At 36.3% G+C, this 23,950-nt stretch overlaps 1 protein-coding gene across 1 annotated transcript in view; it reads left to right on the plus strand.

The window, feature by feature from the left end:
* The window catches only part of aff2 (AF4/FMR2 family, member 2), a 170,351-nt gene that overhangs the window by 95,463 nt on the left and 50,938 nt on the right, over positions 1-23,950 (plus strand). Inside the window, exons 4-9 of the mRNA XM_056769720.1 lie at positions 1,098-1,142; positions 6,266-6,352; positions 7,824-7,857; positions 8,083-8,137; positions 19,135-19,186; positions 23,390-23,427. Of these exons, the coding sequence (XP_056625698.1) occupies positions 1,098-1,142; positions 6,266-6,352; positions 7,824-7,857; positions 8,083-8,137; positions 19,135-19,186; positions 23,390-23,427 (311 nt within the window). The remainder of the gene's footprint in view (positions 1-1,097; positions 1,143-6,265; positions 6,353-7,823; positions 7,858-8,082; positions 8,138-19,134; positions 19,187-23,389; positions 23,428-23,950) is intronic.

The following is a 23,950-nucleotide window of genomic DNA, read 5'->3' on the forward strand; positions in this document are numbered from 1 at the left end:
GTTTCTTTCACTTTTTTATAGATGGCAAATCCACAAAGCAGTGCTTTGAATCTAAAAAAAGGAATGAAATTTGTTTTTTTAAATATTAATTAAATTTGAATATTCTATATAATTTTATACATTTTTGTTTAATTTATTGCCAAAAGATGATACAAATTGATAAATCTATTAGAAATCACGTGGCGTGGTTGCACAATGGGCGACGCGGGTTTGATTTCCATCTCGTGGTCCTTCCCAGATCCAATCCATTTCTCTCTCCTCACTCTTACTGAACTGTACAAATAAAGAGAAAATCAAATTATAAAAAAAATCAATCAGAAATCTTAATAAAAAATAAATAAATAAAAATTATTTCCACAAAGCATTGCTATAAACGCAAAAAAAAATAAGATAAATAAAAATTAAATTCAAAAATATGAATTTAATTTAAATATTCAATTCAAATTGAGTATTCTGTACATTTTTTATGTTTCATTTACTGTAAAGAGAAAATGGAAATAAAAAACAGATGTAGGATTCAAATAAGAAAATGATTTTTTCCACAAAGCATAGCTATGAGCACAAAAAGAAGAATTCTGAACTTTTTTTCATTTATTGTCAAAAGGTGATACAAATACAATAATCTGTAAAAAAAATTAATTCTAAATGAAATGTAAAAATAAAATTCATTAAAATTAAAAAAATAAAATGGAGCATTTAAATAAAATGAACTATTCTTTATTTAAATGTAACAAAATGTAATCTAATTCCAATAATTGGCTCATTTTTATTACATGAAAGTAGTATCAATATTTATGTGTTAGTATAATGCAGCCTGAGCTGGACTGCCTGTCAGGGTGGGTCTTCAAGTTGGTTTTATATGGATTTTGAGCACTTTTTATGATCAGTTGGAATCATATGTGTCACGTTTTTCAGGCTTCTAAACAGGGCCTTTTTATGCTTTAAGAATTATAAAAAAATATATTAATTACATGAATCTTTAAACCTTGTTTTTGTGGCGTTAATTTCAGACTTCCTTTTTCCCTCTTTTATCTTTCTGTCACTTGTTCAATGTCGATAGTGTTTTAATGAGAGATCTCTTATCTGTTTCTCCACAGGTCAGCCTGCCCAGCGACTCCAATTGTGTGGAGGAAATTCTGCGGGTGAGTTAGATTCACTCTCTTTCTCTCTCTGGTACACTCATTATGTCTGGTCACCTGCTTGGCACCGTTTTGCACACAATGGCACTTCACTATCATGAGAATCAGACTCTGCTTTCAAAGGAAAGCCCATTTACTTTACGACTGATGGGCTTATTGTTCCAGAATGTACTTTTAAGTATCTGCTCTTAAAAGCGTGAGGGCAGTTAAAAGAAACGTGACAGTTTTCAAATTATTGCATTAATACATAAAAGTGGAACCCACTCATTGTTTTATTCTTAGATTCGTGATGCTCAGTCTTATGAGCACTTCGTATCATTTCATGTATTTCCAGCTGGATTTAATTGTTTTATTTTTATACTCTGTCTTGTTAGTACGATCTAAATTGTATGTAAATAAATATCTCATTCAGAACAGCTCGTTACACCAGTGCATCATACGCTATACATTTAATGTAAACACATTGTATCAAGTCTGTAATGCAATTTAAAGGCTTCCATTATACATTATCACACACAGTGTTTGGTGGATGGTTGGTAGATTGATGCTGCACGGTATTTAAATATGAAGGAATAGTACGGTATTTTAATTCAAATTTGGTTACAAATACTAATAAGAACAGCGCATACATAACACAGCATTTTGATCCATTATAGTTCATGTTTTATAAGAAGCATCTATTTGACCATTTAGTAAGGACTAGATCTCTTTTGTGACACAACAGACATCACTTTAAGGGGTGTGATGTTAGCATATCCTGTATACAGTCTATGTACTGGGACAGAGCCAGAACATGTTGCCAGGGCAACCCAGAGTACATCTGTCTGATGAAATGCATGGTGGGATCGCTCAGAGGATCTGCTGTAGTTTCCCATACTTTATTTCAACTGATGTTGACTCAGATGTAATTCATGTATAAGGACGTGTTTTGATCCAGTCTCAACATGATTCAGACAAACTTCTTTACCATTGACATTGGAGACTCTACTTATGAATCGCTGTGATGTCATAATAAGTAACTGTCAGCTAATACTGTATGAATTTATTATTTTATTAATTCATTAACCATTATTTGTTATATATATATATTATTTTATATTCATAACCATTTTTGTAGCATTGAAAATATATAACTGATCATGAGTCTTTTCCATAATAAAAAGTTCAGTTTTTGTAACAGTAAATTAAAAAGGGTGCTGTTGTATTCTATAATACAAATCTAAAGTTAGCTGAATGGATGAAATTTATTTCTGGAGGGTATACAGAACAGAACAAACAGATGTAATTAGTTCTTAATGAAAGTGAGGTGGAGTTGGGGATGGAGGAGGGTAATTTGCTGATTCGTGAGCAACGCGAAAACCTGCTGATAGCTGAATGGATTCGAAACAGAAGCTGTGATATAGTCTATATGTATTTTTATAGGCAGATGTGGATCAGCTGACGCAAGCTTGACTTACGTGACCTGCCAGACCTAATGCTATGAGTTATTACCTTCCATTTCACACCATTTATGCTTTATTCTCAGCAAAGTTAGAAAACAGAAAGATATTTCACCTTGAGCAAGATGTACCATTTTATATTTTGCAACCTGTATTTTTTCAGGTCAGCCAAAGTTCAAGTAACAGTAGTTTATGTTGCTATATCTATTTGAATCAGGTCAGAAATAAAACTCTTGTCTTTTCAGACAATAACAACTACAACCACTACATTGAAGAAGTTCTGAGATGGTCACATAAGTGAATCAATGCTTTGATATTTAAAGTATTTAAAATATGTTTGTAAAATTATAAGAGAAAATAAAACAAACACTGCAAACTACAGTTAAGGAAAATAAATGGTGAAAAGGATAGGAAACTGTCCTGAAATCTCTTTTCTGAGAAAGCACAAATAAGAGTTTGGACTATTACTGTGACAGAAATATTACTTGTCAAAGAAGCTCTTACTAGCTCCGAAAATTATATGAGAACTTGTTGACAGGGCAGTCTTCTGCACATCTCCCCAATAATCCCTTCAAAACTGTTACTGCGTCCGGTAGCACTGAACTGCTCCTCTTAACTGCAGTTGATGCTGTCACAGGCTTATCTCTCCATTTATCTTCTTTTCTACGCAGTCCAAGATGCTTTTTTCGCAGTGGATAAAAAGCCAAGCCAACATTCATGAAGCGAGCAAAGACAAATACATTGTATTTTAAACAGCAGACGGCAGAAAGAGCAGATTCTGATCCGAGCTCACACATTCCTATTGCATAACCAAAAGGTTATTTGGAGTCCAGATCTGAGCCAGGTTGAAAATATTTCCAACTATAGAGTTGGAGAAATGGAACCGTTGGCTGTAGTTGGATGTCATTGCGGCTGAATGTATATTAATGATGAATATCATATATTTACCATAGCTAGGATGAATAACTATTTAGATGAGATTCCCCAAATCAAATTTAGTTGTTTATACTGTATCTTTTCTGCTCTGTGTTAATGGATGCAGAATTACAGTGGGGTCAGTTGACTGGCATGTGAAAATGAGATGCATGCACAAACACACTGTGTCACATGCTCTGAGATGCGTCTGTCAATCAAACTCATATTCTGACACATTTTGGCGAGGTCTTTAAACAGTCAAGTATTCTGACTAGCCACATAAGCATTGCATTAGATAACACAATTGAATTGTAAGTTTTACACGTAATAGCTGTTCTTCACTGGACACATGCTTGACTTATTGTGTTCTGGTGACTCACTGAAATGGAAATATGAACTTTATGTCATCTGAAGGTTTTAGTTCCACCAGAGCTGCTCCCTCGAGCTTTGTGGTCTGGGCATAACCCAAATGTTGCAATCTGCGTTGGAAGTCTGGAAACAAATGATGCGTGACTTTTTCCTCATTTTCGCAATGACTTTTATTCAACTGCTACCAGGGTGATTTTACAGGATGTTCAAGTACTGTAAGGGATAATTCACCAAAATTAAAATAAAAATTCTGTCATGAATTACTCTACCCCAAGTTGTCCCAAAACTGTAAACATGTCATTTTATTCTGTTAAACACAAAGAAAGATATTTAGAAAAATGTTTGCAACTGAGATTTCCGAGGCACCATTGATCACCATAGTAAAACCTTTTTAAATGGTAGTCAAAGGTCCCCCAGAACTGTTTGTTATCCTAAATTCTTTCAAATATCTCATTTTGTGTTCTACTATGGTAGTCTCAGTTGCAACCATTCTTCCAAATATCTTTTTTTTTGTTCAACCAAATAACAAAATGTATACCGGTTTGGAACAACTTAAGGGTGGGTAATATATGACAGCATTTTTGGGTGAACTATCCCTTTAATATGTCATAGCACAGGTGAACTTCATCACTTCACCAACTATTGATACCCAGAAAGTTTCACAATAGTCTCTTTATTTTGGGCACAAGATCCATCATTTAAAACCTAAAAATGTTTTAAAGTCTTCCTTGAAATGTTGTTTTGCTATTTTCTGTCAAATAAATGTCACTCGATTCAAAATGTTATCTAAAGCAGTGACATTCATACATTTTTAAGTGTGGCACAACAACAAAAAACGACCGAACTATAGAAAGAGAAAGCAAAAAAGAGAATGTTAGAGATCTAAACTCATAAATCACATATGAATGGTTTTTAGGGACAGCAGAGGTTGTCCGAACAAAATGTTTTCTAGCCGAATGCAGATATGTGTGGGATGTACGGCTGAGTTGTCTGAGGGCCATAAGAGTAAACATCCTCTGATCCGACCTGCTCGTGTTTGGATAACCTTGTTTGGCTCCGGGTGCAACGCTCCGTTGCTTTTAATAAATTTCGTTTGCAACTCAAAGCTTCCGCCGCCAGTCCTCACCCCCACCGAAGCTCGGAGAAACGAATGGATTTTTGTGAGTTTTTCTGTAATGTAATAACATGGGTTTTCTAGGGAGAGAAGCGCCATACATGCCCCAGAGATTTCACAGTATTCCTGCGTGTGCTGCCATTAGCCAAGAATGTTGTTTTCTTGAAAGAACGCTTGATGAATAAACTCTCTTCCGAGAGCCTTTGATTCCTTTAGTTTCTGGCATCACTTTTCATGATTGAATGAGACGCCTGTTTGCATGCGATCTTCTAATACCTTGATCACTTTTCCCATTGTCTGAATGTTGATCAGTCTTATTCACTTAAATGTGATTGAATTGCTTTTGCTCTCTTGGCTGAAACTACACAGCTACACGTTCCCGTCTTTGTTTTGTAATGTGTGCTTAAACGTTACCTGCCAAAATAAAGCACACAAGATCATTGACTACATTATTGTAAACGGCTCAGGTATCAAAGCGAGATGGAGCATTAGGGATAACCAGCACACTGTGTGAATTGTTCAACCGTATGGTGTTAATGTACGCAGTGGAGAAAAAAATTGTATAGCGAGTGTGAACAGAGGTGTTTAGTGTAAGGGTGCATTTGTGTGTGCTTGTTGAATGGAGATTCATATCCCACAATGACGTAGTGACTGTATACAGATGCACATGATAACAAAACATATTCACGCACTGACATTCAAAAAAAATCATGGGTGAATTGTTAAACTTGTCTCTCAGATATGAGTATGCATGATGTCACAAGGAATTGTTTTTGTCTGACAGAAATTGTGTTTGTAAGTACAGCAGCGAAAAAAAAATACATCATTCCAAATTTTTATTTAATTACCTTTTATATATTGTGGACATCTTTTTATTGAAATTTGGGAGAAATATTGTAAGTAGTTCACAGAATGAAACAAAAATGATAATTTTACCTGCACTCTTTAAAAAAACGTAAAAATAGGGAACCATATACTTTATTAATATTAAGGAATTTTCTGTATTCATTTTTATATTTGTTTTACCTGTATTTTACATTTTGTACTGCATTTAATTGCATTTTAACATTAACGGAAATGTCTGCAAAATACAGGAAAATGTACTGGTAATTTTCTCCTGTTTAACAGGATTTTTTTGTGTTAACACATACCTGTAAAAAGTAAATTCTCAAATATAACAAATCATTTTGAAATGGTCTCTTAATTTTTTTCTCAACCGGATCTGCAGAATTGGACTTGTTGTGTTGTTTATATGCGTTTGTGTTCTTACTGTGAATGTTGTTTTGTAGGAGATGACCCACTCCTGGCCTCCACCTCTCACTGCCATACACACTCCAGGCAAAGCTGAACAGACCAAGTTTCCCATCCCTGCAAAGGTGAGCTCTCTCTCTTTCTCTTTTCTTTGAGGTTTTTACACTAAATAGTCTTTATAGTCAACATTAGAAAGTTAATACAGAGGATCATTTCATTAAATGCTTATTGCTGCACTCTTTAATGGTGGTGCTAAGATATTCTGGCTCTTTTCCAAACATAGTGCACTTCCTTAATGTCTACTGCCTAGTACATAGGCAGCCACCCTACAAGGCAACAGTCACACTGATATACCATCATTTTTAGGGATACTCAGTGTTTTTAGTGCAATTACTCCATTTTTGAATAAGCAAAAACCTCTCACAAATATTGTTTACAATAGTCTATTACCTCAACCTTTTTATCTACAAAATATATATTTATTTTCAATTTTTCTCTTTTTACTCTTCCTTCAGTTGACCAAAGCAAGATAACTGGATCATGTATTAGAGCAGCCTGCCTGAAAGTGATAGTTCACGTAAAAATGAAAAATCTGTCCTCATTTACTCTCCCTTGTCATTTCAAACCTGTATACGAGATTCACAGAACACAAAAGAAGATATTTAGAAGAATATTGTTAACAGGCACCTAAGTACTTGCATTGGTTTTGTGTCCATACATTAGAAGTGAATGGGTTCTGGTGCTGTTCGGGTCTCAGAATCTGTCTTTTGTGTTTTGTGGAAGAAAGAGTCATACAGGTTTTAAATGATAAGAGGGTAAGTAAATGATCACAGAATTCTCATTTTGGGTGAACTATCACATTTAAATACTATTTCACACACACTGTCTAGGTTTTGAAGAATTCAACTAATTCATCTTCTTCTAATTTTCTCTTTCCCACACTTTGAATAAAACGAACCTGGAAAAAATACTTTTCCTGTTTCTTTTGACAGTTATGTAACTTTAAACAAAAACTATTTTTACCGTTATTCTGATGTCCACGTCAAATGCAAACAGGAATTCTTTCAGGATATTTCATCACATTTATTAAAGCCAGTGAGAGTAAACCCACCGGGCTTTAGGATAATATTCTTAAGTGGAATAAACAAGCCTGTTATTAAAAACTTTTTTGCAATTTACTGCAAATTGTTACAGTTTCCTTCATTGTGCAGACTCGCAGCTCCTTTCAAATCCCACGATGCTTTGTTTCTCTTTCCAGTGGCATCCGTTATTTGTCTCTTAATGGGACACGGCCTGAATCTGTTAGGTTGGCCTGGATGACACTACTAATAATAAGCCGACTCCATAAATCGCGACGTAAAGCGAGCGCAGACGTCTCTTCTCTGCTCCGCTCACCCGCTGAAGTGTGATTTGTGTGCATGCTCTAATTGTATTAGTGTAAAATCAATTAAAGCTATCAGCAGGGCTATTTCCCATCTGTAGCTGCTCTGTTCAAGTCGACGCAGTGGCATTGTTTTCTGTCGGATCTTTTTATAATGTTTGATTTAGAGGTTGTCACATTTTCACTGCATTTATCTCTATCTCCGTGTTTCACAGGATCCACAGCATGTGACCTCAGGATACAATGGAAGTAAGGGAATCTTAATTCTACATGTCATGTTGTAACTCATGCAGAATTGGGTGTCAAGCAATATCCAGAAAAAGCAATAAACTTCTGATTTGCAATAATAAAAGAAAATGATTAAAAGGTAGTCTTTTGTCATTGACACATCGCTGTGCCAGATCGATTGGCTGGTGCTTTGATGTATGCAGCCAATAGCTGTTCCCTGATTTGTCCATATTTTTTTTTCTGCAGAGCGCTGCAACGTTCCTGGTAACAAACCTGCAACCAAGCCTGCGCCGCAGAAGTCGTGAGTATTCATTTGATTCATTGTTTGAAGGAGTCCCTCTGTGTGGAGAAGAAATCTTTTCTTTGTTCCTCTGTTCAACATTTCTGAGTAGAACAGGCCTGGCCCTTCCCTTCTTAACCCTTTCTTTGACCTCCTCAGATGTTAACTTTACTTTATTGTATTTTTTTATTTTTATGGCACACATTATGTAAATGTTCCTGGTACTTTTTATCTCCCAAGACCTTACTTTAATAAACCCTAACAAACGCATATGGTTAGCATGCTGTTTAATGCTTTTTCAGAGAGTTTGATCAAGCTGTATCAGATATTGGTGTAGATTACGCAGATTTGTATTATTATTGTGAGTAGTGCTTGCCCATGCAAAACTCACAGCCATTATATTAAGAAGTTGTTGGGAGTTGCCTGGACGTTGCTTTTAGGCTGCTAAAGTGTTCTGGGTGGTTGTCACGTGGTTAAAAGGGGTCATATGGCGCTAATACGTGTTTTTCTGTGTCTTTTGTGTGTTATGCCCATGCATGTATTAGACAGGTAAAATTGCAAAAATTATAGAGTCTGAATAAAAGATGCATTCGATCTAAAAGCAAATGCTTACCCAGACCTGCCTGAAACGCCTTGTGTAACCACACCCCCACAAATCGACGTCAGTTCGTGGTATGTGTTGACTAAGACCGCACAAATGTATACACGAGTTAGGTGGGCATACCTGTCAGTACAATTTCTTTGATTTGACCTGATGTTCCAAATATGGTAAGAGGCGTTACATGTCCGCCACACGCTTGCAGTATTTGACCAATCACGCACTGGTGAACTGGCCAAACATAGCACACCTCCTTTTTCAGAGCGATGACCTTTGTAAAAAATCTGCACGTTTCAGAGGAATTGCAAAGAGAAGATACAAACATGCACGGTATGTGAAAAATACAGCGTTTCTTTAACCTTAAATAGTGTATACACATACAACGATAATATTCGTTTTAGCCGTCTCATATGACCCCTTTAATTAAAAAAAACACACACAACCAAGTATGTATGATATTTCAGTCTCCAGATATTAAAAATTGCGATTTATATTATGGATTAAATTATTTAAAGTATCATGCATGTTATTTGCACATGGTGCTGGACAATTTATATACCAGGATAAATAATAAAAGAAAGGGATAGTTCACCCAAAAATAAAAATCTGCAGTTCCAAATCTGTAAAAATGTATTTTTTCATTGGTAGTCAATGGGGTCCAAGAACTGTTTGCTTACAAGCATGCGTCCAAATATCTTTCTCTGCCTTCAACCAAATTTATTCTGGTTTGGAACGACTAGAGAGAGAATAATTCACGACAGAATTTTCATTTTTGGACGAACTATCCCTTCAAGGATGGCAGTGAGAGCAGACAAGTTGTATCACTTAAGAGTGTTTTTCACATTCTGTTCTTAGCTATTATGAACATATGAAAAATAAAAATAATTTTACCTGACTATAGTGAGGCCAAACCCCTAGCTGTTAGAATCTGTAAACGCCAGGTTTTCTAAACAGTCTTGACAGATTCAAACAAATGAAACTGTTGCTAAGAATGTGTGATGCTATAGAGACGCTGTGATGGGGTGATACTGCAAACAATAGCTGTAGGAATGTTGCACTGACTTGTGGAAGCCATTTAAAGTCTGCAATTATCTGGTGACCTAAACGCTCATGTCATTTTCTCTTCATTCCAAGAGCTCTTTATATTTACTGTACGCTGTCCATCTATTCAACTGTCTTCCTTATTCCTCTACTTTCTTCTCAATTACTTGCCAGATTTCAGAAGGGTCTTAAATGATTTATCAGTCCAGATGTTTGGAGATGTTACCCTCAGGCTTTGTCCTCGTGAGATGAACTGAAGTTGAATGTTTGAATTGAAGTGAAGGCAGAAATTGACCCTAAGATGCTTTCGGACAAATATGCTGCATGTCATCTATATGCTTTTGTATTGCCAGATGTATGTTAGTTGATCAAAATTCATGAGTTTTTAGGTTGGGTAAAATTTGACTTGCTTGTTGTTGTGGTGTAAAACTGTTACAGTAAGTGCCGTTACCTCTCAAGTCCCACAGCCGGGAGGCGGAAATGGCAGAAATAACACCTCAAGACTGACATGAAGGACTCAAATATGCCATCATATAAACCTTTAGCACTTCAATCTCTCCCAATTGAGTCACAATCGTCCATTAGACGGCCGGTACAGCAGCTTTAATTTGAAGTTTACCGTGGTGAGCAGTCGTAAAACGGCACTTTTCCTCAGCGGATCGGCCATTTTGTAACCTCCTTGAGAGCGCTGCTGATCAGTGGTGTCATTTACTCTGAGTCTGATATTAGTCACACTCAACTGCTGCTTTTTCTTCAGTCTGTGATGAGAGCGCATCAGAGATACGGCCCTGGTGTCAGACATGGATGAGGATAGCCGCTCCAGGATTACCTGTAGGGATGTAGCTCTGGTTACGTGTTCTGCTCGAAGATCTTTTAATTACTTGACATGCCCTTATGTTATTTGGAGAGTTGTGTTTAGAGCCGCATGAGCTTTATTTGACCAGCATCTCGCTATGTGTCTGAGCCGGAAACCGATTAAGGGTGAAATGCATTTCCAGTTAATGCTTTATACCGATAACAGTAACATGAAACATACATTTGAACTAGTGGTTGACCGATATGGATTTTTTAATGGCCGATGCTGATATTCAGAAAACATAGAGGCCGGTGTCCGATGTGAGGCTGATATAACACAAATGTAGAAGCCTATATGAGAGACAAACAGACTAGCTGCAAACAAAATGTTATTAAAGTCAAGGAAGCTGCTTCTGTATTTTGATTTTGATTTCTGCATTCGGCCATTACACATTGAGTCCAAAATTTGCATCCGAAATTTCTGCACGTTAAAAAGTAAATACGACCTCACGTTGTGTCAAACACATTAACACACTGCCCCCAATTATTTTTGTCAGTCATAATAAAAATAGGACTTGGTTTGCTTTTTGACGTTTTTCGCATCCGTAGCAAGCACTATGAGAGGCATTTTCAATTCAGAGACTCCATACAAACAATCGGCAAATACGAAAAAACGCATGCAAAAGAAATGGACTTTATGTGAAAAGACCTTAAAACAGAGTATTAAATGAGAAAATTTTGGGGTGTGGCTTGTTTTCCATTCTGAACTTTGATCAGGTTTGTATTGTATATTTTATTATACTTTTTTTGCGCAGGTTTCAATTAATACGCAAAACAAATATTTATAATACTCAATCATATTGGGGCCCAGATCAACTTGTGATCTTTTTATTTCTTGTTTAATTGGCTTTATCTTTCAATAATTATCTGGCTAACTGTTGATTATCCTTTTCTTAATGTAAATTTTCTTAATCATCGTCATGTAAGTACACAAAGGGTGTGCTGTACTCTCTGCCAACATAACATGCTGATTCACACAGTCAAATTACTTGTTCATTAAAACACACATTATATAGCAGTCATCCCACATGAAGTCAACTGAGGGAGTCATCAAACTGCAATAGATTAGGGCGAATTAGTCATCAGAAGCGAGTGTGAAGTGTTTTCTTCTGGAGGTGGATGGAAATGCCTGCAGCTGCTTCTGCTCTTCACCTTTGCTTTCTAATGATCGAGAGAGCCTCAGGTGAGCTGCACTCTGAAAGTCTGAACTTCATCTGACGGCCGCAAAAGACCCTTCATAAGATCTGGATTAAGACTTCAGCAGCACTGTGGAATGCACTGTTGAAATGCAGGGGGATTATTTTGAAGACAAAAGGAAACTAATTCTCAGACATCTTTCTCCTAGACAACATTGGAATTAGATGGAAACTTTCGCTTCTTAGATTTTCCCCGGTGATCTCAGATGTGCGTCCTCTGGAGTTTTGGGAGAGATTTTAACACAACAATGTGCTCAGATTTGATAATGCAATCAAAGCTCAGAGATATCATCATACAGTAAATGGTCATTAAATTCAAATCAATATCGGCCTGATCATTTGATTATACATTTGTTTATCGTTTCATACTGTCCCTAAAGTGTTTAGGGCTTCTTTATTAATATTTTTTCTTTTTTTTTCTTTCTTGTAAAATTGTCTACCAAAAATATGAAATTTCAGTGAATTTGTGCTTAAAACAAGCAAAATGAAATCTGCCAATGGGGTAAGAAAAAAAATCTTGAATTAAGGTTTCCCTTTTTCTTAGTCACGCAATTCAACATTATTTTTCTTACTCCATTGGCAGATTTTTTGCTTGTTTAAAGCACAAATTTACTTTTTTTGACTTAAACCAGACTTATTTTCTTAGGTAAGGTTGCTCATCAAGAAAATGCTTCATGATTCAAGAATGTTAAGACATTTTTACTGGAAAACAAGAAAAAGACTGTGTAGATGACTAGAAATAGTTTGACTAAAATTTATAAAATATATTTTATCAACAAGCTTCTTATTGGCTGCCTTATCCTCGCTGTTGTCTCGAAGACATCCATTAAAAAACTGAATAGAATTTAATCAAATCAAATAAACACATATTTAGTTTTGTAGTAAAATAAACTAATATGTTGGCAAAAGTAAGTGTTTGTCTACAAAACTCATTTCAAACATTTAGACATCTTGAAAAAGATCTTGAGAAACATTTGAGTTAGGTGACCATAATCCATTGAATGGTTGTGTATATGTTAAACTCTTACTATATACTGTATGTCCACAATTGCTTAGCTTGTAGTATTTACAGTGTGACATGGTTATGGATTTTTTATTTCTACGAGAGGTTTCACATCAAGCATTCAAGACGTCCTCATGTGCCACATACATTTGAGTTCCCAGCATGTTAGACGTGCCTTTTATTTTCTTAAGACAGCACTTCCGAAAGAGTATGACATTCCTTAAGTAGTGACGATAAACACAGACAACAGAATCCTAGTCTTGAGGAGAACAGAGAGAGAGACCCCAGACGAGAGGTGGGGAATTTTTCATCACCAACATTACCAAAGACTCTTGATGTGACACTCCAGTCAGCTCTGAATCGGAGTCGGAAATGGCTTTGGGCCAAAGCAAATAAGCCGCTGGACAGAGAGAACCGGAGCAGGAGAGGTTCTGCCAGGATGAATGGGACAGACTGGAGGTAGAAGCGGCCCTCCAGAGCACTCGTCCGTCAGGAGCTCCTTAATCAAACTTTTCCAAGTGTGGATAACAGGGCGTTGTCGCTTCGTTTCCCACGTTCCTGTTTAATCTCAATGACTGTTTCATTCCATTAATGTCTTCCAATAGGCAGGGCTGTTTATGAGCTAGCCAAGATGGCACTAATTTTCTTAGTTATCTGTTCAACAATTTATATTTTGATTATTTTCTTACATTTTACTAAAGATGTTTATTTATTTATCATGCTCTCTATGACAGCTTAAAGTCCAAAGTGATGTCATTGAATGGTCACATTAGATGGGACTGTCATACACTTCATAGCACTGAATGTTTATCATATTCATAACATTCACATTTAGGTACCTAGACAGTACCATATTACAATCATGGTAAGGTTTACAAAAGTAGTATTAGTATTATATCTCAAAACCCATGAAAATACCATTGTATATTTTTTAAATCGAGGGCTGATGTTTACGTATATGACGGTAGCATTAGCAGCGTTGGGAAGCTTCCCTCTTGAGTTGTTTCTGAGATGTGTGTAGCGTTGACAGAACTGGAACGTCTCTGAGTCTCAGGGCAGCGCCGGCCGGCTCTCACCTTCCACAAGAAAACACACAATGTGTTTATTTATTGCCGCACAAGTCCAAGTGCATTTCCATGTACTCGCTGGTGATTGAAATGATGACGTGAAAGTCGGCACGGCTGCGTTTCCAAGCACACTAACAGTTCTAGCAGAAACAGGTTCCTAAGGGCCCCTTTTGGAAAAGATGGAAACATTCTTCAATCGGCTGTGAGAGGGGAAAGCAAATATGCTGGAGTATGAGCAAATGCTCCCCGTTTTGAGCTTCGCACTTGAACCATTAACAATTTCACACTTTATACAAGATGCCATGCTGTAAAGCTAACAGATATGGGTCATTGTTGGTTTAAGGGGAAAACTTTTGTTTATTGTTTCCTGAAGAGCTAAATCGATCTCAAACTCTGTATAAAATCCTGTCATAAACTTATATTTAGTGCCTTACTACAGTTGCACAACTTACTACATTTATTGTCTGCACACTGTCCATCCAATCCAGTCTCACAGGAATTCGTATAATTGTCACGAAATCTAATCTATTAATTCATGTTCATCAACATGAAATTCCTAGTTTTTTCGTGTCAGCCCGCTCAACCTTTACATTTTTCATTACACAGATGTCGCCTTGTGTATGTAAACATACTTGGTAATAAAGCTCCTTCTGATTCTGATTTCTAGCTGGCAATATTCACATAAACTGTTAGCTACGCTTGATCAGATGCTCACACCCTCAATGTTCATTTTCATGGCAGTGTTGACATCAGGTACAAGGGTGGCAGTCGCCCACCATGTCTTTACCTACACACCCGATTCCTCCTGAGAATATTTCCCCCTCTCCCACCACATCTGGCAGCTCGCTGGAAAGAGGCTTCTATTGTGGAGCTGTCAAACACTTAGCTAAGTGGGCTAAGGGTAGGCTCTTCTTAACAAAGGAGAGAACACAGAGGGACACTCTTAAATGGCAATTCGGCACCTATGGTGTTGCTCCAAAAAAAGGGAGGGAAAAGGTGTTTAGTCAGGGGTCTCTATAGTGGAGCGGCAAAGACTAGACCTGGAGAACTGATGAGGAACACCTTGATGAATGATGTCACTGGGTCAAGGAAAGTTTGTTGCCCAACAAACAAAACAAAAGAATGTCCAAAAGTGTCTTGAGAATGCAATATCAGCTCCAGTCTGATTGGATGCCTTTACATGAGTCATGTTTTAATCGCTAAGTTCAAAGCTGCTAAAATGAGGTTAACAGTGGATAGGTTTAAAGGTTGAGTGAGATTTATGACATGAAGTAGTTAAAAAAGTAAATGAGATATCGTTGAGCACATATTTTTCATGTAAGTTACCAAAGCTTCTTCCTTTTCCTACGTATGTGGATAGTTCTTGGTCAGAATAAATTGCAGTGTGCAGTTTATACCACATTTATCGAATTGTGTACTAAAGTTATATTTTACCTTCAGCAAAGTTTCTTAGGTAATATTGCTTGGAAAATCCAAACCAAAAGAAAATCTCTACAAATGATTTGCCAAATCATATTGCACCAAAAAACGCTGAAAATGTTTCACATTGTTTAAAATGAACTCATCCTGGAAATCAGTTTTGACCGTAAGAGGTCATGCACAGCTTTTAGTGAACAAAATGTTTTATCGATTGTCGCATACATAAGAAAACTGTTAATAAAAGTGTAGTGTCAGTGGTAGGAACAAGTTTGGGAAGCCCTGGTCTACTAAAATCCCTACTTTTTGTTTTTTAAATGTACTGTACTATAGCTACTGTATATACAACCTTGGAATGAATTGACTTGAAAATTGCCTCAAGGCTTTTGTGATCATAATTGGTGTTTCTGTCAATTCACTCTAATCTGCCTGCAATGTAGCATTCATTTAGATTTGCCTATCAGGTAGCTGGCAGGCAGCTATGGAAACAAGTAGCAGGTGCCACGCAATTTGCAGGTTCCCTAAGCGCAACACGCAGAACTTTAATAATGACCAGAGAGTGTTCCACTTTCACAAATATGGAAGTTTAGCTGCCCAGAGCCAACCCATGAGACTGAAGCCAGAGCCCAGCAGTGATGTGGCACAGGTCTGCTCCTTTACTCTTACATTATCTCTTTCCTTCGGATGCCTTCTCGGCCCTCCAAAACATCTGTCTGCTGTCCTGAATATCTGTGTCCCCAATCCAAGGACCATGACAATGAGCGTGATTAAAAAAAACAGCTCAAGCTGTAGAGAAAATGTTAACTTCTCTGTTTCCTGAGCTTAAATGAAAGTTGTATATTAGTGTCTCTCTTTCAGATGTGGTATTTCGGAAAGCCATTTATCATTTGTCAGAGTTAGGAATTCTGTATTGATCTCTCGACAACACAGATTTCCCCTAGACGTATATTGAGTTTTGGCGCTTTTGAGCACAACCTAGCATTCAAATAGCAGGACATTGACAACCCCCAACGTAGTCCTAGCATTGTGTCGGTGTAGTTTGCAAGTTTTGTTCACTTTTTATGTTGTGTAAAGTTGGTGTTTATGATTTAGAATGTAATTGAAACTGCCTTTTCTGGGAGGTTTATCAGATGTTTTTACACAGCAGATGTTTTATGTCATATAGACATCTAGAAGACGTCTGTAAGATGTTTATGATTTAGAATGTATGTAAAACTGCCTTTTCTAAAAATAAATCTGGGCCGAAACCTATACCGAAAATTCAGGATGCACTAGGTCGAAAACCAGTACCAAAAATGTGTTTTAATAACTTTGAAATAGAAGTTTTTATTGAATTCTAATAATAGCACACACTAAAACTCAAAAATTAAGGAGAACATATTTTAAAGCAATACAACAAATATTTTTTTAGTTTGACTTAGTAACCTGCGATTCATTTAGACCAAATCCCTTGGTTGATAGTGTTTTTAAAGCTATGTTTTTTTTCATTGTGTCCTTTATCTAAAAAAGTAGAGCATATGCAAGCAATTGCAATCGTACCCATTTTCTGAAGAGTTTCAGGTCGTCTGGTGTACATAGGGTGTACTAAAGACCTTGAATTTTCTGACAGTGGCAACAACTATCTTCTCTTATATACTGGGACAGAAAAATCAATGCAGAGGATGCCAAAAGAATCCATAACTTGATCACACAAAGGCAGTTTGAAGCCTTGAGACATTTTCAACAACCTTCTGTTTACTCCAGGGGGCTGTTATTGTTCAGTGGAACATGTTAGCAACTGGCTACTCTCTTTCTCATGTACAATGGAAAGCATTTGCTGGCTTTTCCTCCTTGCTTCCATGAACTCTTCCTCAGTTGAGGCTTTGACCATTTTATTTGTGGCCTCAAGTCATTTTCCACCAGTAAATCACTTTGCACCTGTTATATACCGAAGGTGGTGTGTACCGAGTTACTGAATAACTACAAATGAATCTCCAAAGGTGAAAGGCTAAATTCTGTGTGTCGGCAATTGAAAAGATTTGAAATTCTGTATTTGTCTGCTTTCACAGTTTTGAGAGTAGAATAAGGCACCAGATTACCAAAGTGGACAACGGCACTCATACACAGGGTGTACTGCTCAAAACCTGGACCCTCTGAAGGAAAAAGTTTAGGAGAAGCAATTGGGAAAAGTCATTGTAGATGGGTTAGCTTGCAATTATTTGAACATCTGGATTGACTAACATAAGGAGAAAATCAAACTATGCCTTTACACACAATGTGTGATGCCAACTATTAAACAGGTAAATGTTTCTAATGAGAGTCATGTTAGTCTGATATGGTCCTTTATGAATATGGATTTATTCAATGTTTCTGAAATTCCTGTCAGGTCTAATGCCCTCTATGTTCACCAAAAGTTTCAGATTTAATATAATTGTGTAAAGTTTAAAGTTCAATTTTCATATAGGCTTCTTGAAATTAAACGGTCCACACACTGTACCCTTCTAAATATTGTACGAAAGCATTGCAGCAATTACAAGACCTGTAATGAAGGCAAATTTAACCACATTATGAAGGCAAATATTACCATATTTGTATTAGCTCATTGTTGAAAATATCTGTTTTTTAAGAGATCTAAAGTTGTGATGGTCAATTTATACACCTTATGAATGTATTTGCGATATTATATTTATAAAAATTATTGTTTTTTGAACATGTCCATATAATGATTTTGTTTATGACTTGCAAATAGCAGAAAGTATGAATAAATGCATGAAGATTTTTGTACGCCAGGCAGCTTTTTAACACTTGTTTGACAACGTGCTTCGTTTTTTCCTACGTCCCACTTATCCATATGGTTTGTGGATAATAATTTTGGTGTCATATAAAACATTTTATATGGTGTGTGTATACATAAGGTATTGTAGAGTGTTTTTATACATTTTTATTATAATAAAAATGTTATTATACGTTGTGTGTACAGTATATATATATAAGGTATTATATGGCAGGTTTATACATTAGGTGTTATATTTATCACTGTATAAGCTGCCCAAAGATGAATTTTTTGTGTAAATGTCTTCTTTTAAATGAGCCATAAACACACGTGTTAAGTCAAACAGAAATCATAAGCATTAAAACTGCAGAACTCCAGAATCAATTCATCAATCTGATGCATGCTTGGAAGGTCTCTTCATTTGTCTTTTTTCTTACTTGGTGTTTATTCTTAGCACACAATGTTCTGAGAAATAATGTTAAGAAATGTACACTACAGACATATACATACATAAAATGTACCTGCAAATCATCTGTTAGCTGAAAAGCAGTGTTTAATGGAAGTGCGCTTTCACCACCTGGTTTCCTATGTAAGTCTTTTCTGGACATCTGTTTGATATTACCAGAGTAATGACTGGTAGTTTTGTTCAAAGTTCTCCTCCGTCTACGGTCCTGCACGACAGCTTAGGTCATAGAAAACTAAACCCTAAACACATTTTGTCCTTATAAAGGGTTTTTATCGTTTTAGTTTTAAGAGAAAATACGTCTGTTGGTCTTTATTTCATGGTTCTGGTGTGTTCTGGAGGAAATCTGGTCTAAAGAAAGTGTTGATACAGACATACGGGTCAGCACACTTTCAGGATGATGTCATGTTAGTCTCTGTAGCTGTTTGTCACATGACATCATGTTCTTTTTGTTTTCTTTTTTCAGAAGTCTTGACACTTTTCTATACTTAAGGTCTTCTGTCTGTATATCACCACCATTTCCAGTTTGTTGTTTCAAGGGGATTGAATACCTAAGCAGACTTTTTATATAGAAAATTTAAATAAAAAAACTTTTTTTGCATTATAACATTTTTATTTGTTTTACAGAATGCTTGAGGATGATTTGAAAATCAGCAGTGATGAAGAGGACACAGAACAGGTAACTGACCTTAACTGAGTGTTATAAATATGCTGTAACACTTTATAACCATGTTATAAAGACATGTTTTTTTTAAACGTTGAAATACCAATAATACTGTTGGAACTACTAATAATATTTCACTACTAGGCTTTAGTAACAATCTGCTCCTCCAGATGTGGGATTATTACAATTTAATAACATTTTTGTATTGCAGCTGCAACCTTTATTCTGTATATTTCATTGGATTGTAATTTATCGTGTGGTGAAATTACAAACACCTGTCTGCATATGCACATAAACATCCATGCAACTACAGCAAATAATGGAAGCCAAGCCTATGAAAGTCCTTTTGAAGATGTGTGTCTCTGATCTGCCTGAATTGAGATTTCAAGAACGTTAAAGGACCATGTCTAATTCCATATAAATTATTTAAAACAAAACACATTATGTTCTCCTGAATACCGCTCAAGCACACAAATATGAGCATAATGTCATACTGTATATACAGGACATCCATACTGTATAGACTAACAGTGTATGTGTAACTCACACACACATACGCTTACTTTTCCAAACCCTTTGTTTTGTTGGTATTGGACCAGTGTGAAGAGAACAGCAGTGGAGGCGGGATAATGAACATGTTTCACACTCACAGTGTGTTTGTGTGTGTGTGTGTGTGTTTGTGAGGGGGTGGACTGACAGAAAGCTGCATATGTAATTGTGCCTCTATCTCACGGTGGCCAGCAAACACACATTTCTTTCCAGTTCTTGCCCTGTTATGGCCCTATCTCGAACAGCACCTTGTTTTGTTCTGGAACATTATGTACATCCCTGAGTTGTTTGTTGTGTTCCTGACTGTAAAATGTTACCTCTGAATTGTACCACAGTAATTAGTCGACGGTACTTCACAATTGAGTAGCTGGACACATTGGATGTTTCATTTTGCCCAGACATTTTTCTGTGTTTATACAACCCCACCATCTTTAATGCTGCGTTCAAGACACCTCAGATTTGGGCTCTTTCCCGACATAAACGTGGAAGTAACATCTGGATTTAGTACAACTAAAAGTATTTAGTAACATTGAAACATTAGTTAAAGTTATACATGATTGAGGTGATCATAAATCCAAGGTGTCTTGAACGCATCTTAAATAAATATTCAAGGTGAAATACTGAATCTACTGACTGTGTTCAAAAAATTTCAATAAAATACATTCTCTTGAAATGCTAACATTTAAGAATGTTTTACAAACAGATATAAATGGTTCGCATATGAATTGTTTTGCCAAAATATCTTAAAAATGTAAAAAAAAGTGACTTCACTTCACTTAAAGGAATAGATCCCCTTCAAAATGAAAATTCTGTCATTATTTGCACGCCCTCTTTTCATTTCAAACCTTTATTACTTCTGCAGAACACAAAAGAAGATATTTGGAAGAATGTTGGTAACAGAAAACTGTTGGTCCCCATTGACTTGCATTGGTTTTGTGTCCATTTAATAGAAGTCAATTGGGGTTTTTGGTTACCAACACGTTTAAAATGACAACAGGGTGAGTAAATGATGACAGAATTTTCCTTTTTAAGGTGAAATGTGCAAATTTATTAAGAATTTGTAAATTCATCCGTTCTATGGCAACATCAACATCATGATACATGATGCTGTTAATATGCTTTTATTGATCCAGAAACGTCACTTTAACATGGAGATTATATGCTGTTTACAGTTCCCACATTATTATTATTATCTAATGTTACATTCAAGAAACACGAAAAACTGACTAATAGAAGTTGTTTGTCAGTTTACTTTTATTGTAATAGATTGTGTTTGGTTGTCCTCCAGATAGATCAAAATGGAAACAAAACAGATTTTCAAAAATGTGTATGAAAAAATAGTATATTTATGAGGAGTGCAGAAGAGACATATTTTCTCAGCAATAGCTGGAAAATGGGGTTTGAGGGATTTAGATCCAACAAGCAAAGCAGCTTTTTTTATTTAATATGTAAAATCTTGGACAATGAAAAGCTGATCTTGTAAATGATGTAGGCCGATACAGCAAAACCCAGCATTTTTTTAGTTTAAATTTCATAATTTCTATGCTGAGAAAGAGAAATGAGTATCAAAAGCAGTTATTTGACCCTCTTAAGTGGTCCTTTGTTAATTATGACATGTGTGTCTTTAATATACTGTGTATGGGAATTGCTGATGATTTTTCTATGCTTTGAGTCATTCATACTTGGCTGTCATTTTTGTTTTGGAATATAAGGCTTTCTCACCTTTTTTCTAAATCTTAGTGCGCATTTATCATGTTTCAAATGGCTGTAGCCCTCTGTTGATTTCACCAGGCGCTGTGCTAAACCACTTCGTCACACTGAATTTTTGGGAAAGCTAATGTGATCCGAATAGCAACAATGATTCACCCCACCAAACAAAACCCTTTCCTTTGTTTCCCACTTGGATGACCCTTAAAACAAATGCCCACCTTGTACATATGATGGAGCACACCAGATACTCACAGCAGTTTAGGTGTGCCGGTACGTATGTTCCTGACTGCGTGTGGGTTTACCTATACATGCCACCGCCGGCAGCGACGGCCCCCAACCATGTTGCCTAGCAACATCCGTCTGAGAGCAGGTTGGAATGAGCCCAAATTCCCCACTGAGAGGGAAACAGCAATACGAGAGCCTCTGACAGATGATCTGAGTTGTTTCATCTAATACACTGTGAAGATCACTCGCTGTATGATAAATGGATTGTACACAGATCAATGGCCACAGCATTAAACCCAAAACCTGCTTCTCTGACACTGCCGCTGGCCAGGTAGCATCAGTCCGACACCGTGCTCACCTGTAGCGGTGTGGATATCTCAATAAATCCACATTTATCTTGGAAGATGGAATTTTTTAACTAGACTATATGCGCAGCAGTAGTAACGCTTTTGCTGTCATTCGCTCTTTAAGTCACTCTGAGACAAATGTACAGATCAGATGTAATAAACCGCACACTGTCATGGGCAAGTCAAACTGCAAGTGAAGGGAAAATGCATCTTATTGAGCGCTGAGATTTTTATTTACTATATACACTGCAAAAAATCACTTTCTTACTTAGACTTTTTTTCTTGTTTTCCAGTAAGAATGTCTTAACATTCTCAAATCAAAAATTTCTTGATGAGTTTATCGACCTAAGAAAATAAGTCTTGTTTTTAGTAAAAAAAGATGAAATTTCAGTGAATTTGTGCTTAAAACAAGCAAAAATATCAGTATAATGCCAATGGGGTAAGAAAAATAATCTTGAATTGAGTGACTAAGATAAGATAAACCTTAATTCAAGTTTATTTTTCTTACCTCATTGGCAGATTTGTTTTGCTTGTTTTAAGCAAACATTCACTGTAAATGTCATATTTTTTACTAAACACAAGACTTATTTTCTTAGGTCATTTTGTTCATCAAGAAAAGGCAACTTGATTCAAGAATTTGTAGACATTTTTACTGGAAAACAAGTAAGAAAGTCATTTTTTGCTGTGTATTTGCTGCCATGAGTATACGTTCTGCCTTTTTGACCATTTTTGATTAACCGAGAGGGACGCGCGGTGATGCAGTGCAAGAAAGGCATGAAAAACATGTAATTCTACGTGAAAATTGTAATTTTACGGTATTTTTCCAGCATCCCAGCTGCTGGAAAATGTGTGTTTTTCAAAGGATATTTTACAGTGCAGACTTCGTTACTCCTGAGGTGTTTTCTTTTGTTTTAATTTAACAAACACGACTGCGATGGCCAAAATACACAGTTAAAAAATTCTTGTTAAATCAAAACTGGAGAATTACAAAGAAATATTTTCACCCATTAATGCTCTCTAATTTTATTTTATATATGATGTTCGATACTTGTGAACTGACCATATTTGTTTGATTACTACTTTAAAGGCCTACAGGCAAGATCTACAGTACATGAATTACTGAACGTGAGAGAACTCACAGGAATTTACAAACACTACGCCTGAATGAAATCCACAATGCAGAAAATCAATATAATTTACCCAAGGCAGCATTGATCTACTGTTTCTGGTCATGCTTAACTGTTCTCTCTAAATACCACACTCTCATTTAAACTAAGGAAGAGTGAGACCATATGAAAAACAGCAAACACTCCGATATTGTGATGTTTCTCTTTCTCTGTATGAAGGTATTGACCTTTAATCTGATGGGCTGTTGTTTTATTTACAGGCCACTGAGAAGACCAAGCCCAGGAGCGCTGCGCTCAAGTAAGTGACTAATCAAGTCCAATTCATTTCTTATTCTGTGCCGCCGGTGTGGCTGTTGGGCAAACAGCAGGTTGTGTATAGAGACAAAGCTTGGGAAATAATTGTTGCATATAGCATTCTAGATGTTGTGTGTGTGAAAATGAAAGTATGAAGAACAGGCATTTATTGCATAGCTCTGTTGAATACTTTTGCTGATTGGTCAATGGATTTTGTGTTACTGTAGGCATATTTGGGATGATGTCCAGTTGGACATTATAAAAAAGCCTATTTTGGGGTAATTGAAACACCCCCAGTCACCCTTTTCGGGTGGGGGGGTTCCATCATGTATTGTAGGATTAAAAATGTCATGTATCAGCGTTTATTAAATAGTGGTATTATAAACATTAAATGTTAAAAGACATAAAGATAACATGGAATACAAATTGAACACAGAGGCAGCAGACAGATGATATTGTTCATGCATGCAAGGTTGTATGTGTCGTCATGGAATAATGTTCGACTATCATTACCAAACCAAATTTAT

This window comes from Triplophysa dalaica, chromosome 16 (assembly GCF_015846415.1).
Source record: "Triplophysa dalaica isolate WHDGS20190420 chromosome 16, ASM1584641v1, whole genome shotgun sequence".
Taxonomy (NCBI): Eukaryota; Metazoa; Chordata; class Actinopteri; order Cypriniformes; family Nemacheilidae; genus Triplophysa; species Triplophysa dalaica.